Source organism: Vanellus vanellus (assembly GCF_965231255.1).
Source record: "Vanellus vanellus genome assembly, chromosome: 3".
Classification (NCBI taxonomy): domain Eukaryota; kingdom Metazoa; phylum Chordata; class Aves; order Charadriiformes; family Charadriidae; genus Vanellus; species Vanellus vanellus.
The window spans coordinates 73,994,332-74,012,996 of record NC_138907.1 but is presented as its reverse complement, the minus strand read 5'-3'; the positions used below and the strand labels follow the sequence as shown (position 1 = coordinate 74,012,996).

The window sequence follows — 18,665 nt, the reverse complement described above, 5'->3', positions numbered from 1 at the left end:
ATCAACTGTACACTGGAGCTTTCATTTACAACCAAGATTTGTTTGGTTTGTAGGGTATAGCGTCCCCAGATTACATGCTGATTCATAGTGCCTTCTGCTTCATTTAACACAGACATTTCTGACCATTTGTTTTTTGTCATGTCTGTCTTCCTTCTTCTGATCTTTGTCCGAACCATAAATCCAATTTTTGCTTCTTGTAAGAGGATTATTAAAGCTCCTAGCCTTAGAAATTTTGAGGGAAATTTGCCATCTGCTCTGCCTGAAAACAAGAAATCCTCATGTATTCTCCATCTATCAGAACTGCCCCTGTGCGAGCCAGATTCTGCTGCCATTTCTTATGAATATTCCCATCAAATTCAGTGGCACTCCCCTGTTCCCAGGTGAGAGGTAATATCCAAAAGGAGTAATATTGTCAGATTTCAGTCCCGACGTGTAGTCACAGGACGGAGCTGAGCCAATGCCAAAGGAAAAGTTGCACTCTTATTCCCCCTCCTTTCCCCTGCAGACTGCAATGATCTGATCCTTTGCAGGCAGTGACCTGGTGCTTGTCTGACCATGTGGGAAGTCAAGTCAGCCAGCTGATCCAGCGGAAAAATAATCCTACAGAAGCCATTGCAGAGTTAGTGAATTTAGCTGGCATATTGTGTGGCCAGACAAGCAGAAAAAAAAAAATAAGAAAAAAGAAAAAAGAAAAAAGAAAAAAGAAAAAAGAAAAAAGAAAAAAGAAAAAAGAAAAAAGAAAAAAGAAAAAAGAAAAAAGAAAAAGGAAAAAAAAGAAAAAGAAAAAACACAAAAACCTAACAATAACAAAAAAAAAATCCACACTAGTTCTGTGTTTCTACAAAAGCAAGTTGGTTATTTCTCGGACTGTTTCTACACTCCAAAACCATCACTTAGCATATTTGTAAATCTTTGTCATGGTCGTAATTTCAGACTAAAAAGCATTAAAAAAAATCAATCCTTTCAATACAAGTTCCAGCTTGCCAATGAGTTTGTGTCCTACTCGGGATTCTCTCCAACTCCTCCATTGACTGCTTGAAGTGTGTTGCCCCCATATGGGTACAACCTTCATACTGAGATCTCAACAGTCCCAAATACAGTCCTGCAGTCGTTTCACCCCCATCCTGTCCTACACTCTATGTTTGTGCTAAAAGGGCCCCAGAAAGGCACCATCTCTTTAGCAGCACTTTGTTGCCTCATACTTATCGCTGTAAATGCCAGTCCATCTGCAGCACAGACCAGGCACTCCCCATTTGAGATCTCTCTAAAGAACAACATGTTGCCCTTTACTGAATTGCATTTTACGTCATTCAGACTCTCTACCCAGTCAAGAGTGTGTCTTGCCTTCTAGCTCCCACACCTTGTTTCCTCTTCTTGCCAAGCCGGTGTCATACAAGCCTTAATAAGCATTCTGTCTGGTTCATCTTTGATGGGATTAATGGAAAACTGGATAGAACAAGATGCCTGTGAAAGCTTAGAACATCCTTTAAATAGGTCTGTACTACGTTCCATACCGGTGAAGTTAGTCTGCTTTCTCTAAAGCAATATTCTTTGCTACACGGCAGTTTTTAATGCAAACATGTCCTTAGCCACTATGCTGGAAAGAAAGGATTTGGGTACGTAACTCATTCTTCAGCCTTAGGGAGCACAAAACAGTTAGACCTGGATTTATAAGTTTGTGTATCTACATTGTATTTCTTAGCACTATATGGACATAGTAATCACCAAAATCATGATTTTTTTTTATTGATCTGATAGCATTTAACTTACCTCACATGTTCTGGTGTATGTCTTGTTCTGCCAAGAAGCAAATTAATAAAATGTGAGATTAGCATAAATATAATCACAGAGTATTTCAAACAGATATCAATTAATTAGAAGTTTCTTACAGTGAAAGTACACTACAAAACCTTATCACTGGCAAATAATGAAAGAAGGAAAGACCACACTTGAAAAACCAGAAAGTCAACATTAAAATGATGCCAAGGATGAATGAGCTTCAGGTGTTCAAGAGATCCAGAAAAAAAGAGCAGTTTAAAAACTGTCATGGAAGTTGTTCCAGACCAATGCTAATTCTTATCCAACTGGTTTAGTAAAAGTAAAAAATCAATCTCGTAAAGACCATGTCTTTCACTTAAATCTGCATACAACTCTGAGACAGGCCCCAGTAGAGTAAAATCTTGAAAAGCACTAGTTCTTTCTCACTGCCTGAAAAGCTGGGTGAGTGGTTGAACTTAATGAACTATAAAATGTCCCCACATTTTGACAAACACAATGAAAACGTTTGATATTACTGGTAACTCCCATAGCAAGAATTATTATCTTCCTAAAAGAGAATTTATAAATGTACTGAGAGAAAATATGGGCATTACATCTTTTCATAGAAATACTGCTCTGGTTAGGTTTTCAACGTCTGCCATTAGATAAGGTACTTGATGGACTGGAGATAAGTGCTATAGAGCCAAGACTAAGGCAATACTCACACATTTCAGTGGGCAAGTGATTTGCACCGTTGCATTCCAAAACTGACATCCTTGTGTGCACTGCAAAGACATAAAATTACTTTAAGAAGGACTTTGAAAACACATTTTTAAAGAGAAGGGATACTCCAGAGCTAAGGGTGAGAACAATAATGCAGTTTCTAGATGCAGTAAAACACTTCGTATGAGCAAGTCATTTAGCTCCTTTGTGCCCTGGTTCCTTAGTGATAAAATAGGTATGTACAGCACTTAATCTCTGTAACAAAAATATTAAATATACCAAAGATTATAGGTACTCAGATACAACAATAAGAGAGTTATGTTGTATAGTGCCCTTCTCAGTGTAAAATCAAATACAGAGCAGAAGAAAAAATAAATCATTCTTAGAGACTAGTTTGTGCAAAACAGTAGATGCTTGTCATGGTTTAGGTCAAATCGGCTACTGGGAACCTGGGGGACCCCAGATGGGACCGACAGATGCTCCCCTCTACTCCTCTTCAAAGAGAGAGGCAGAGGAGGAAAAAGAGACTTATGAGTTTAGAAGGAACTAAACTCCTTTAATGAAATAGTAATAATAACATAAAAAGAAATAATGAAAAATATATACAAAACCATATCAAGCTCCCAAGATGACAATCACATCACCAGCTGGCACTGGGGCAGTCCCAGGCTGGACTCGGTGACTGACAGTAACTGGATTCCGGATCTGGATTCAGGATCGGGATCACAGGTAGACGAACAGAGTCCTCCTCAGATGTCAGCCATTGAAGGAAGAGCGCTGACCCTTTGATCCCTCAGCTTTTATACTGAGCATGAGGCAGATGGGATGGAATACCCCGTTGGTCAGTTTTGGGTCGCCTGGCCTGTCCGCTCCTCCCTGCAGGTGGGACCCCACTATGCTTTTCCGCTTCCGACCCTCCAAAATAACAGAGTTGGTTGGCCTTGGCTGTTATAGCAGTAAGTATAAGCAGGAGCCTCTCTGCATCCCATGCCTGGGCATCGGCTATAAACAATTGGTCTTATCACTCTGGGAGAGGGAACACTGTCTGCACAATATGCAGTTTCAGTAGTTAGAGAGGCCCAGCTAAGAAGCGAAGTTACTGAACAAAATTGGTTCTGTTTTACCTCAAACCAGGACAATGTTCAATTGCTTGTTCAGGTCTGGTAAAGACTTTGACACCCCCCCATGTACTGAGAACACTAAAAGGACTGCAGGACACCTGAGCGGGCTGTGACTGTCACCTGGGGGGAGTGCTCAGCTTTACATAGGCTTTGGGAAAGGGATGCACAGCTCCAGGAGCAGAAGGAGCTCTCGCTAAGACAGTCCACGCTCAGTCTTGCTCTGGGAACAAGTCAACCAGCCAGCCTTGATGTGTGGGGCCAGTGCTTTTCTCTCCCGGATTTATTTTGCCACTTGTTCTCTGTGGAGAAGCAACAGATACGCACTATGCAGCACAGCCAAGCACAGTGGAAAGCCATTCAACACAATCGCCCTGCTCTCCAACAGGAAAGGCACCAGCTTTAAAACCATAAGTTTTCAAAGGTGTAATAAAAATTATGTGTTTGGACTTGATGTTGGACCTCTCTTGTTTATTCTGTCACATTCTTCTTTTTTAAGGGAAGCTGAGAGGGAACAACTTTGGAAGCAGGAGACTGATATCGAGCATTGCAAAGCCTCATGAAAAAAATGGTGAGACTTGATAACACTGAGCAAAGATACACAGGAACCTAAATAGGCGAGTCAACCTTGCTACGTATTGTCATGACAACACAGCCTTTTATGGTCCCAGTATCATAAATGACCCAGCCTATCGCCAGATACCAGGCGCTGAGAGGCTGCTTCCCACTAGTCTCTGCAGAAAATATTGATGTCCGAATTCTCCACTGCTCTTCAAAGAATATGTATAACCACCAGCTCGAACTGCTTTTGAAATCTGAACTAGGAGAACGTCAGCTAAATTCCTCACAAGAATGCTGCTATGGAAAGCTTATGTTAAGCTAAAAAGCCCCCCACGGGAGACACAAACATTTGAAGTCCTATAGAACTCCAAATTGACAATTGTCATTTTAAGTTTTCTCCTGTCAAATCACTGAGAAAACAAAATGCACTACTAAACTGTACAAAGGTAGCTGAATAAAACGGTCTTAATGATTCACACTTCGGAGAGAACGCTACTTTTGACTCATTTTCTCCTCAAAAATGAACGATTATGAACTTTGTAGCTTACAAATGTGAACATGACTCACAGCAGAGATCCACACCCTTTACGCATTTTCTTTAAACAAAAAAAGGTAGCTGTGTCTTTAATAATTTGAGCCAAACCGAAACACACAACCTAACGACTTATGCCAGACAGGCAACTGTGCACATTTACGTGAAGTCTTTGACAATATGATCATTGTACCCATTTTATTCAAATAGCAGTAACATAATCAGTAATTAACAAAGTAAACCATTACTCACCGCTCCAGTGATGTCACTAACATTGCAAACATTAGTAATTCCAAATTCTCCTTCCTATAAAAGAAATACATACATTTTTACAAAGAGTGAAAATGTTTCCCCAAAATTCTTTGGTTAAAATATATTAAAGCATTGGTTTCTTGTAAAACAAATTTTCTTGGACCGAAGTTTCCTCATTTGAATAAATTTGTTGTTGACACACCAGTAGCTTCTCACTTGAGACCAATTTCAGAGTACCATCAAGCGCAGACATTGGCAGAATCAGCAGGTGTTAATTAAATTATCTCAGGTACGAATCTGGCTCTTATCTGCCGATTCTGGTTCACTAAGTCAATCACAAATGTTTCATAAATATGTTGGGCATAAATGACAAAGCCAAGTGGCTTTGACCTCCTGGGAGCAGACAGACTTTCCTTTAAGCTAAATGCCTTTTGTCTGGCCCTCTTTGAAGGGGTTTTACGCAGCCATATGGTGACGGCCCTTCGTCTCCTGCCAAAAGTGGTCTTGAGCTATGGTGCCTATTTTTTCACATCATTCCAAGCGTGCAAAACCAGTCACCACCTGTGGAATGCAAGTGAAGTCTTAAGTTTTGTCCTGCAAACAGGTAAGAGCACCCTTAGTAAAACAACTCTCAGGAAGAAATTTGCAGCACTTGGGGCACACTGTGACAATAGTAAGAATCAAAGGTGTCACAAAGCAAATGTGAACACAATAGGTAGACTAGAGGCAAAAAATAAGATTTACAGCTCTCAGACTCCAAGATTATATTTTTCTCAGCTGAATCCCTTACACAATATGTTCACTGAACACGAATGCGATTTTCCTGTCTTTCAAAGCTAAGAGGAAGAGCAACTTATTTCTTATTCTGAATTAATTTAAGCTTAAATCAAAGGATCCCCATTAAAGTTATCATTCCATGATAGGCTTCTATCGGGGAAGGCAATTAACTCTTTCACTGGTGCAGTTTTAAAGGAACTGTCAGACAAATGTATGAAATAAAATGGAGCAGGTGATAGTCCTCTGCAGTAGGTTTCCACAGTTAGCCCCAAATCACAGAATGTCCTTTTTACAGAGCAAAGGTACATGGTCTTCTAAACAACATCAATATTTTAGGCAAATAGAAACAAGCAAGTGACTCCTGAAAGCCTCATGCAAAATTGGTGTTTGGACTTGAGACATTTTGCTTATCTTTGTTGTGCATCAGTAGAAAGAAAAATAATAAATGCCACTCAACTACTCAAAGGAACACTAAGAAAGCATAAGATTAAGGATCCAACCACTTACTTTAACACTTAAAGAGATATCCACAATTTAAAGCATAGGTGACTTTAAAAAGAAGCTGAAACTAGTTCAGGATAATTATGCAAGCCACGGATTCCCAGCCAATTTCTGGTGAATTTACAGTTTTCCTAGGTTTATATAAGAAAAGTCATTAGACAGAAACTGGAAAGTAAAATGAATAAACTGAAAGAATAAAGGTTTGTCTCCTCCACCCTCCAGGGTCTTCAACATTTATAGTAATTTCAGGAGCTGTTGCAACATAAGTATGTAAAGAAAGTGTAAGAAAAAAAAAACATGCAAACTGGTTAATGGGGTTTCTTCCTTACCAGTTTCCACAAATTCAAATGTTAAACATTAGTTCTCAAACTCAGCTTTTACTCAGATACATTCTTTAAAATAATTTTGAAGAAGCTGATATTTAATAGAAAATTCTTACAGTGCTAACAACCATCTATGTTTCAAAAGATTAAGTACAGTTTTTCAAAACTTACCAGGTTATTTGTACATAAGTTTTGACAATTTTTTGAGAAAGTACAGTACACTGCAGAAATCCATACACAGTAAAAAGCAGCAAGTCTGTTTAGCGGGAGATCCCACAGGCAAGTGTTCCTCATAACTTAAACAATTTCATCCGGCAGCCCGATTCTTTCCTTGACTTGGCCATACAAACTCGTTTTAGTCTAGATGAGGGAGACGCGACTGTGAGATTTGTGCATTTCAATTTATTAAATATTTTTTAAATCCTTGTTTACACTCCGTTCCTTCAACAGCTTTTCAGCTTCCTGGAGCACTTGTCTTGAAATTGCACAACATCTATTTCATAGTTTCTTATTAAACCACTAAACAAAAGAGTTGACCAATGAAAGTCAGCGTATCTCCTTACATAAATATCATTAACGCAAAGAGGAAACGAAGTGCAATGCTTTTAATCAGATGCTCAAAGCAACACAGAAACAGGAAAAGAGTGAGAGAAAGCTATTCTAATCTTCATTTCTATTATGATTAAGCTATTTCTAAATATTTTCAAGTGGATACAACTAAGAAAGTGTGTTTGTGATGATGAATAACCTTGTTAGAACACTACAGTTCATATCAGTCAGTACAGAAATGTTAATTAATTCTCTATTTTAATGACCATTTCCACACCAAAATACCACTCAAAGCAGACCCCTATCTGCCTCCTTCTGATACAACTTCTACACAAACTAACCAGAGCCAATCTGCTAGGGGTTACCTACATGAGTGGGCACAACTGTACTAGTAAGTTTGTGCCCATAACATGGAAGAAAATTGAAGCTGATGGATAAATTGTGTATCCGATTTAAAAAGACGTGAAGAGTCCTACATAAAGTTGGAGACTCTCATTAAAGAGGTCAGTGGGAATTCAAGCTTAAGATACATCCAGCTCCCAGTCTGTGGCACATCTCACATCATAACATTTTAATGATTGTTTTAAGCTGACACATCCTATCATTGCTGCTTAAAGAGGGGATCCATTTTCCTACCACACCTAAATGCTCCTTCACATTCCCAAGTCCCACTCAGTTGCCAAGCAAACATTCCTGCAGTCATGTGATAAACCAGGCTGAGAGTCTGGTTAACACTAACCCAGCAACAAGAGAAGTGAATTGGTTAACATTAACCTGATGCTGTTTTCTCGGATTCAGGCTGCAGCACAGCCCCATGTGCTGCCCTGCCTGTGCATGGTAGGTGAAAGGAGCTAAAAGTACCGAGACAGAAGCACAGGATAAGCTGAGCTGGAGAAAGCCGGTGGGTATCGCCAAGCACGTGGCTCGAAGGTGGTCAGAGGAAGGAAAGGCTTTGTGGATCAGGCCCCTTCCCTTTTTTTCTTCCACTTGTCCTGGGAAGCATTTGGGGATTTGTTTGTTCATTATCTCAGCCTCCTCACCACTACTCAAGAGAACTAGATGAGAGGAAGACTCGTCTAAGGTGAGCTCAGCTTTCAGTTAAGGGCTTTCAGCTACACAGGTGAAGGAGAGTTACTGCCCCATTTTCTTGTCACTTCTCCACTCCAGAAGGATGCTGCACCCCCTGCAGCAAAGCTGCTCAAGAGGGAACTCCTTAGCTCCAGCCAAAATAAGCCAGTTTAGTCTGACTGCTTAAATAGTAACTCTTTGCTAATCCAGATCATCTTGGCTGAAGAAGCCTCATCAGAGCTCACATGAGCAGCAAAACTGAAGAGGAATCTGATGACAGGCAGCTGTAGGTTACAATTTCTTCCTGAGGCAGAGCACTTTGTGCTTTGGGTAGAACTTTAGGAGATTTATGACCATCAGTGTTTTGTCTCTAGGTCTATACCAGTAAATTAAATGTACCCATGCCCATAGCCTAGCAGGTGGCAGAGGAAAACTCACATCCACACTTTAAAAATCACTCATACTCCAGGAGAAGATGGCCACCACTGAAACACCTATGGGGAATGGCTTCTGGCTTTTACTAACTCCCAAACTGTTCCTGGATATTATTTGGGTTAGTGTTGATGTGGAACAAAAGCAGCCAGGGACAATTCGAACAGTTTAACAGTTGATCTGTGTGGTCACTCAGGATTACGAATGCTGCCTGGCATGGTTTTAAATCACTAGCTTAGATGTGGCCCAGGCAAACAAATGTGTCTAAGTCCAATCTTAAAAAAAAATATGCATTTAACTATTCAACACTTTGGGGTTTTGTTTTGTTTTTTTTTTTTTTTTTTAGGAAGCAATGTACTGTTAGGATGTGGCTTGGATCTTGTTTGGGGGTGTATAGGGAGGATCAGTGGAAGGGGAGAAAGAGGGATCAAGTTAAGATCCTGGTGAGGAATGTAATCAAGATGCATCTGAAAGCCTGAAGAAGTCAGCAACCACATAAAAACGCTGATATTTGGCTCTCGGGGCAAGAAAATTTGGCTACTATCAAAATATACACAACTAACCCTTGCTTTATAACTGGAAAGATTTGCAATTTACTGATACTGACAGTTCTTGTAAGTGAGAATTTGCACATTCATATATGTGTAGTACATGCATACCTTGCACAAACGGGCTCTAACCATTACTGCAATATAGATAGTTAATAAAATAATAACAGTAAAGACATTATTCAAAAGAACACCCCGTTTGACACAGAAATTTTTCTTAGACTTCCAACACTGTTTTCCACAAGGTGTCACTGTAACATCCCATAAACCAGGACCTTCAAAGAAAAAAAGCACTGAACTGTCTCCTTTCTTTATGTTTCTTCTAACACACTGTCCAAACAAATACTAGCAGTCACCTGAGCCTTTGGATTTTTCACCTAAATTTCAGGAATTCTGCAGGAAGAAAGTATTTATGGGCTTTAGAAACTGAACTTTAAAAGCAGGGTTTGTAAAATCTGTATATGAGGGGGTATGTGTTATTTTTAAGGGCATCTCTTCCATAAAACTCTATGCTGGCACAGAACTAGAGATCCAAACTCTGTGAGACATCATTTATAAACCTTGTCCTTTATATTATAAATCTAATTTCCTTCATCCCGAAGTCCAGCACAAGGAGAGGATCTGCAAGGGAGAAGACTGTGAATGAGGCGAAAAATAACAGTGTAGTGAGTAACAGACAAAAGCGGACTGTATTACAATTCCCTACCGGAACAGCAGTATATATAAGAGCACCTTGCAAACTGTGGATTCATCTTTCAAACTCCTGTGGGAGCAATAGAAATATATACAGATGAACAATCAGCCCTTGTAGTAATGAATATGGGCTATTATATCTTGAGGAGAAAAATGCACATTATTTCTGCCTACAAAACAGGTAACTAACATCTTCTTTATACCTGGAATGTTCATGATCATTAAAGACAAATCTTTCCTGTATGCGAGCATGCACATGACTGTGCATATGTACACATGAATGGTATCATATAAGCAGAGTAGTAGAGTTTTAGGGCTTCTGTGCACTTACAGCAGAAGACTGAAATCATTGGCTCAAGGTGGGTTAGCAGCCTCCCCTACCACACATCCCAGAGCACAGAGCTGTTACCATTAGAGCCAGAGGGAGCAGTTGGAAAGCATCTCCTGGGCTGCCAAAGGTTACAGCCCGACACATTAATATAAACTGATGCCAATTTCAGGTTATTTTCATACTCCAGAGAGAAAGCTGTCAAATTTCAGGGCAGCTCCTGGCTGACCCAGCCCAGGAGCCATGCCATCATCCCTGCCCCAATGGCAGCAACCTCCATCAAAAACGTAGGCCAAGCAGCTCAAGGTAATATCCACTCCAGCAATTTAATTTTAATCTGCTCCCACGTGCGAGTCAGGCACCTAAAATTTCATCAAATGAAATACCTGACCCTGTGCCACCATTGAAACATGTCTGTAAGTATTTTCATAAAACCACAGCACACAACAGCATTTGGAAGGACCACAAAAAAAAACAGAAAAGGCTGAGGAGGCAAGGGGGGGGGACACCCAGAGGCTCCAAATGTCTAGGTCTAATCTGGACTGCTTGTGTCCAGTTACGTAGCACTAAAAATTCCTTGAACTTAGACGACATTCTTGAGTCCTGTCTTGGTGGGGGTGAAAGTTGGGAGAGGTGAGAAAGGAGAGTCTGTCAATCTCGCAGCCAGCCTACAGGGCAGAGTAATGAAAAGGAAAATCTCAGCTTTTACTTATCAGTTTCTAACCCCTTTGTCTTGTGGGGGTAGCCTTGAAAAGATATGCTGATGTGAAGCACTCACTAGTGGTGACGGCTTTTCACTCTTTTCCAAACAGCACAGATTATTCTCATTTTCCCTCCAGCAATGGTCCCTCATTAGCTTTTGAATTTCTTAGTAAAGTAAGTGAACAAGGACCCTAAGGGGAAAAAGCTTCACTCGCCTGCCCCTGTCTCCCTCCCTTTTTATTTGTTAGTGCAACTGTTAAGGCAGATGTTCGTCTGGCAACAGCAGCCAGTCAGTCAGGGAGTGCTTTGCACAGAGGGAAGAACGTACAAGAGAAACCCCCTGGAGACTGGCTCAAGATTTATATCTATCTCTGCAGATTAGAGAAGTGGGGTTGGGGAGGGGGGAGAAGCCGACTGTTAAACTGGATCAAATTGGAAAGACAGTCATGCATGAGATACTTAGCTAAACCAGTCAGGAGACAGGGATTTGTTCCTATTGATCTGCAGTAGTGATGACTGGAGAAATGTCTCATTAAACGATGTACAATGATGGATTTCAGACTAGGTAAATTTGAGCTTTGGAGATTAACAATAGAAAGAGATGTGAAAGCTAGGCCAGGATAGAAAATATAAGGAATGCTAAAGGGTAACAAGGATCTATAAATATGCTGCTAAGAAATTCTAATCTAAAAAAAAAAAAAAAAAAAAAAAAAAGATTACTATATCAGGTCTTACTAAACTACGATTGTGTAATCATCCTATTTGACACCAGGGGAGAAAGAGAGCCAGCACAAAGTGTCAATAAAAACCTTGCTGTTAAGCAGATAAAGCTTGCACTGCTTTTTGTATTGCTTTAAAGAGGATAGGTTGGCAAGGTATTTGCAAAGCTCTTCAGTGATTTGTTCAACTGCATTATCTATTAGGTATCTTCTGATTGTTACTAATCAAATGCACAGTCTGAAATTTGAAGAAAACTAGATTTCAACATACACAAGTAGCAGACAGGGCAACAGTGTAAGCGTAAAATGGCCTGATGCAGCATGTCTGAAAAAGACTGCATGGAAAAGATGTGCAATGGTTTTTAGAGAGGAACAGAAGGAAAGAAGATTGCATACTGCAGAGGGAGTGACTTATAGCTCTGAGCATGTAGATCAGTGTATAAGAAACTATAAAGCCAAGATTAGGAGAAAAAGGCAAAAGGAGCAAAAGCAGTAGTGTAGATTACATGATCTTTGTAGAGATCTTCAGAACAGCTCAGCCTGCATAAACATCTCCCATAAAAGGCTTTACCTCTAATACCTCCTGGTTTCCATGGCATTCCAAAATACCTGAACACTTAATCTCCCAGTAGTTGCATAAAAAGAAATTGCTCATCCAGCAATCCAGAAAAGAGCCCATCTGCATGGAGTTTGTGACAGGCAGTGAAGAAACAGCTCCCACCATGTGGGGCAGGAGTTAGCAGGGGCTGGATTTGACCATTTCAATCACCTGCTTGTGAAAGTGTGTTCCCGGAGTGCTTTTTGGATGCACTGCTCACTAAACTTTTGGTAAATATCTAGAGTTTCAGTCTCTCTCCCCCAAGAGTTCCTGTCCTCCTCTCCTCGGCTGAGCAGTGTGCCTGGGTACAGACACTGCCACTGGTCCATCGGAACAAGTAGTTCCCTTTCGCTACACAAGCAAGAGCAAAGCCACACACAGTAGAAAAAAAAAATATATAATTTTAAACAAGTTCTCTAAAATGTTTTTGAGCCTCCAGCAGGCAAAGTCTTGTTGCAAACAGCTGGAGAAAAATATCCCCTGGGAAGATCATGGTTAGCTGGGACTACCGACATAAGAAATCCTGGGGATAGTAGCCCAGCATGTCATTTCCACCTGCATTAACAGGTGAAAAGGTAAATGCTGTAGGAAAGCCAACATTTTGTCTCAACTCGCTAGCATGTACCAACACCACAGGCAGCCCAGTTGACTCAAGATTTTTTCCTTCAAGGGTTTCAAACGCCTTTGGAGTATTAACAGCCACCATGACTTAAGACATAGCCTTTCCTCAAGAGGCACTTGTTGCCCCACTGGGCAGAGTGGAAGGCCTGACCATGCCTCCACAGCCCGCATGGGGCAGCCAGTGCTGGAACCCATGACGCTGCCCCCACTCCCTGGCTCTGAGGACGCCTGAGGTTTGGTCACATTGCCTAAACACAGGTCACTGGTGACACTCACACTGTTTTAGGGTATCCCAGAGGTTCACCCAGGGCTGGCAGCATCTGGGCACCACAGTCGTGCCCCCCCCCCCAGGGCAGGGCCCAGCAGGCAGGTCCCATCCCACCCTCAGCCAGGAGCTGGGCAACCAGGGACACCAGGACAGCCCTGGTCCCCAGCATTGAGCACCTCCCTGGGGATGGGGACAGACCGAGGCCAGGCTGCGTCACAGGTCCATGGCTCGGTGCGGGCTGCAGGCAGGGGAGCTGGAGGCGGGTCCTGCTGCAGCATCACTGGGGCAGGGACTGATGGTCTCAGGGGTTTGACATGGGGTCCTGGGCTGTGGCCAGGAGGTGAGCCCCTTGGGGCCAGACAGGGTCAGCCAGGGCCCCCTCAGAGCCTGGGGAAGGCAGGTGTCACCCCAGAGCAATTGGAGACCCCTGCCCTTCTGGACCAGCAGCTGGGAGGCAGGGGGGCCACCCCAGCATCTCAAAAGGCAGGAGCTGCCTCTGTTTTGGGCACTGAACCATGCCTGACATCTCCATTGACCACAATAGCAGTCACCTACATTTAGATGTATTGATTTTAAATTAATTACAATGCTTTAAAACAGCCTAAGTGTTATCTGTCCCCAGCTGTGGGCATGCTGCCCCTCATGCTGGCACTGACGTCTGTCTGAGCTTTTCCTTTTCCTTGGCTGAGGAAGTTTCCTGACAGCTGAGGGAAGTTTTCTTCACCGAGAAGTCAGGCGGAAGCCTGAGCAGGGAGAGGGGTGGGCACACAGAGCTACACCTGAACACTAATGGTGAAGGTGTACACCCAGGCTGAGAGGATTTATTGCTCCATGAAAGAGAGCAGCCCTGACATTTTAACCCCCCTTTCCCTCCCACCGTGTTCCCAGACCTCAGCTTTCCCCTGCCCTGCCCCAGCAGTGTGGTCATTCCCCTTGCACCAGCTCTGGTGCTTTTTTGATCCTCTATTGAGCTAATTCAGGTCCCCAACACAGCAGAAAGCCAGTCACCTTGTTGTCAAGATAATGTTCTGCTGGCTCAGCAAGTTGAATTGGCTCAACACAACATCAGGTGAGCACCAGGAAGAGGGGAAGTAAGGCCAAGAAAGGGACCCTTTGACCCGGCTGGTTTGAACCTTCATTCTAACAGCTGCTATTGTTAACTAAATTTAGGTCTGAGGATACATCATTGTCCCTTAATAGAGAGAAGCCTGGGGAGAGGGGCCTGCTGCTCATGGTGTGTTTGAATGTGATCTTGCACAATAGAGCAGTGACCTCTCTCTGCATTATGATAACACAAATAATAAGAGTTGGCCTTTAATTGTGAGCACATCTGGACTCCCAACAGATTTGTAAAACAATGACATGCTTGAGCTGTAATGACAAATACTACCTCAAGGTAAAGCACGATAAGAGAGGAGAAGCATTAAACAAGGGGTGTCATACTGGTTCATATGTTTATGCTCCCAAGATTAAAGATATAAATCGCCTTATGAAAAGTATACTATTTTTTCAGTGTTATATGCACAAACACAAGCACATGCACACACACACACCCTCTTCTAATGCTGAAAGGAGTCAATGGAGCTCAAAGAAGAAAGCAATGCACTAGAAAGGGAAAATCTCTAGATCAAAACAGTTGTAACAATTACTTATTTAAAAACAACTGATACTGTAATAACTATTTCTAAGAAGATGTTTCTGTATTTTTTTCTTTTCCAGCAATGTTTGGGATATGGACTAAATTGCACACCAGAGAAAGTCTATTCTGTGAAACAGGCTAATGTGCCCTTTTGCAGTAATCCACAGCAGAGACTGCAGAAGAGAGGGTATCCTTCAACCTCTGCAGACATTTGTGTTCACAGTCCAATGTACTGGTGGATAGCCATCCTAACAGCAATTTAAGTGAAGGTTGAACAGCTGAGGGGCAGGCACATGCTCTCTTCTGCTGCTCTGCAAGCTGCAGAGGTTGAGCAGAGACATATGGGTACAGCAATATCTTGAAACACTACAGCAAGATCCATCAGAACCTGCAAAGTACAGGCCCCAAGGAGCCCTTGTCGCTGTCAGCACAGGCTCCCCCAGTAACTTCAAGGTGCTCTAGATTAGGCCCAAGAACTAAGCTGAAGGCAGAGACTCTGCCCAAGCAGGACTGCTCTAGTATTAGAGCTTCCTTTGGCAGAGTTTCTAGGTTCAGGAGGAGTGCCCAGGTACATACACTTTAATGTTTGTATGCTGATCAAAATAGTTTCCTGCTTTTTTGCACGTGGCTTTCAGATAAAGACAATACATATGAGAAATTGTCTATATGCATATTTCTATAAGACCAGTAAAACAAAATAGCTGTAAATATTTCTCTTGTGTAGCAACAAGTTAGCCTTCACTTGGTAGAATGGCTGTCTGCAAATGTTATCACTATTTTCTGACTGTGGTATCTCTGTCATGCTGGGTTTGTGTCTTTTGCTTCAACGTCTGCTATTTTGTTACATTAATGTAATTCCACAGATCAAAACAACAACAAAAAAATCTGCAGGACACTAACATAGAACAAGGAACATCAAGAAAAAAATATTGGGTTTAAGATGTGAGGAAATAAGTGAAGGTTCATGGTCCTCCATAGCCAGCCTCTGCAGCCAGAGGAAACCTATACGGGATGACCTACGTGTGCTCCAACAGTGGTTCGTAGCTGAGAGGAGACTGAAGAACAGCCAGGCTCCCTGCTCCTGCGTCCTTAGAAGTGGTTGAACTGGCAAACTGAGAAGTCATTAATCACCACCTCACAAGTGATAGGAGTGGATAGTGCGACACAGGATATTTGACCATCATTTTACAATGGCTTTGCCTCTCTAGATCCCTAATAATGAGGGCATACTGGTGGGACTGTGGGAGGGGAACCAGACTATGCCATACGGCATAACTAAGAATACAGTATCTTTAATGAAAAGAAGTAGACAGAAGAATGCCAAGAGTTCTTACTTTGGGAAGGAATATTTGAGAAATTATATTGTCCACATAAACCTAACTTTAAGTGGTAAAAATTCTCAATTATTGATCATTTATTATGTTATGAGGAATGAATGTTTAAAACTGATTTGAGTGTTCACTCACCTGCTACATATACTTTGTTATCCAGTTATCTTTGACAAGGAACCTAACGTAGGATCTAATTTTTTTTTTAGTTCATAGAATAATGCATTGAATACTGTAATTAAAATGTGAGCCCATGGTATTTTGATTATTTAAAAAAGGCACAAAGTTCTTTGCAAAGACAGATGACATTTGATCAGTTTTTTACATTTAGTAAATAGCCTGGCCTTAAAAGCAATTGAGAGTGAACCTTCAAACTATATATACAGTTGTAATCCACAGCTGTGACAGTTATGAATCACAAGAATTTGACCTTGTAATTCATTGGTGTAGTGCCCCAGTGCTATGTGGAAAAGTTGCACAAGAAGCTTTTTCTCCACACATAATGATTATTGCAGATTTATGACCCATGCTTCCACTGTGTATAACTGGCTTATTTCTGTGAAGCTCCCAAGGAGTGCAGACTTCCACAGGGCCCGAAGTGAGCAGCAGGGGGGAAGGAAGCACAGTCCCACGTATCACTAATTACTAAATTAATAAGCATGATTCCCATCCCCCGTCTCCTCAAAGAAACCAACTGAAGGGAAAGAAGGCCATCTCTGGACTTACTTTTCAACCCCTGAGGCTTTCTGCCTGAGCTCACCCTGCAAGAAATCTGCAACTTGGCATGAACACTTGAAATTAGGAAGAAAAGCTGGATCTGGTGTAAACTGGATGATTTCTGTGAAATCAGGCAGTCACTCAGCTCACACTTGTGTTTGTTTCTCTCTAAGCTTTTACTTGTATAGCCAGGGGTATAGGGATCAATAAAACAGTAGTAAACCACCCTCTCTAGTATACACAAGAGTAAATGCCATACTCACTGTATTGGAAATGGGTAAACTTGGCTTACTTGCATTCACCTTCCGTTACTCCATGCTTTTTTTGGAAGAATATAACTAGACTGATTACTGTTTTTATTGAAAAAGCATGTGGTTCAAACATAATGGGTTATTCCTGGAAGTGACCATGGGATTGCTTCACGTTTTGCACAAGTAATTTCTTAGCTCCTACTTGGATGCAGTCTCATAAACATGAGTAAATGATTAAGACTACTTGTTTCTCATGGAAAAAAAAATGCAGACTGTGCAAATTCAGCTGTGAACTCCCCCTCAAAAAAGAAAAAACATGCTATAGTTAAAAATTATATATTACCTATATATTAAGGGGAAAAAGTTGTTATCTTTTAAATGTATGAGGACTAATAACTTAAAGAAACAGGAAAAACCTTTAAAACACCTATAAAAAGCAACGAGAGCTTTGTCACTGACAAATTGATCAAGGATGCTGCCAACTAGTCAGTTATAAAATAGTAGGCTCTGTTTTGACAAAGAGCGTCATGAATCTTTAGATCACAATATTTTTCAAGACAACCCTAAAACAATATGTTTAAATGAAAAGGAACATTCTGCCCCATGTTTCTTGACACAATTTAAGACGGCAGCATGGCATGTCTGGTTGATTATCTTCAAAATCTGGATGATTAGCAACTTTATTTCATTTTGCTTGAAAGTAAGACAAATTATGACCTAAGAATACCAAGCAGCTGTAAGAAACTACGAAATACGTGGCAGTGGGACAAATGATTAGTCTTCAGCTTGATCTCATAATTACATCATAATAGGTGACATGATTGGATAGGTTACAGTAATTAAAGTGATGAAAAGTGCACATTCATCCTCTCTATGGCTCTCATTAGGGTTACACCCAACCGCTGCTGTTGTAGTGAATGAGGCTGCATATCCTCCTTAGCATCCAATTATCCCACAGGCATCCCCTGCCAGCGCTGGGAAGGGCCCTGCTACCACTCCCGCCCAGACAAGACCCATCCTTCCCTGCTGCTGAAAAGAAAAGACAAAAGTCTTGAAGCTTACTGCCGTTTGAGTTTTCCTCCCAGAGATTATTACCCGAATTTATTGCCCGCAATTTCTTCTTGCATGTTCTTAAGGTCTAAGAATATTTACGGTCTCTCACCCCCTGGGGATTTTTGTTACCGGTGTAATTGTGTAATGCCACTGTTACGGTTCCAATTCGTCCGTGCGGGCATGGGCAGTGACCTGTACCAGTGCGAGTTAATTTTTTTTTTTATCTGAAGGTTTTTTTCTGACTGATTTTTTGCCTCATGTTACCCTTAATGTAAGGAAGCACTCATTCATTAAATCCTCTTAGTTACTTGCTCAGAACTACTTGAAAAATGGAAATGTTATTTTACTAACTTCTTCATTCCTGTGCGTTTTCACACCTGCAGAGGGATGCTTACAGAAGCAAAGATGGAGGTTGCTAATGTGAGCCTCACCAGAACCAGGGCTGGCTCTGACAAGGAGATCCCATTCCCGCAGTCTGCTCCAAATAGAGAAGACCTTTTTTGCAGCAGTAGTTATGTGAATATCCAGAAGCCCAGAGGAGTCCTGGAGGTCAGTCCGTCTCCAACTGGTTTAATGGTACGCAGACCTTAATAGAGGGTGGTGTTA

At 41.5% G+C, this 18,665-nt stretch overlaps 2 protein-coding genes across 2 annotated transcripts in view; one reads left to right on the top strand and one right to left on the bottom strand.

The window, feature by feature from the left end:
• The window catches only part of ROS1 (ROS proto-oncogene 1, receptor tyrosine kinase), a gene marked incomplete at both ends in the record, with an annotated part of 76,220 nt that extends 69,381 nt beyond the window's left edge, over positions 1 to 6,839 (bottom strand). Inside the window, 4 exons of the mRNA XM_082480826.1 lie at positions 1,771 to 1,797; positions 2,484 to 2,543; positions 4,945 to 4,998; positions 6,717 to 6,839. Of these exons, the coding sequence (XP_082336952.1) occupies positions 1,771 to 1,797; positions 2,484 to 2,543; positions 4,945 to 4,998; positions 6,717 to 6,839 (264 nt within the window). The remainder of the gene's footprint in view (positions 1 to 1,770; positions 1,798 to 2,483; positions 2,544 to 4,944; positions 4,999 to 6,716) is intronic.
• The window catches only part of LOC309670546 (discoidin, CUB and LCCL domain-containing protein 1-like), a gene marked incomplete at its 3' end in the record, with an annotated part of 162,460 nt that overhangs the window by 88,737 nt on the left and 55,058 nt on the right, over positions 1 to 18,665 (top strand). The gene's annotated exons all lie outside the window — the stretch shown is intronic.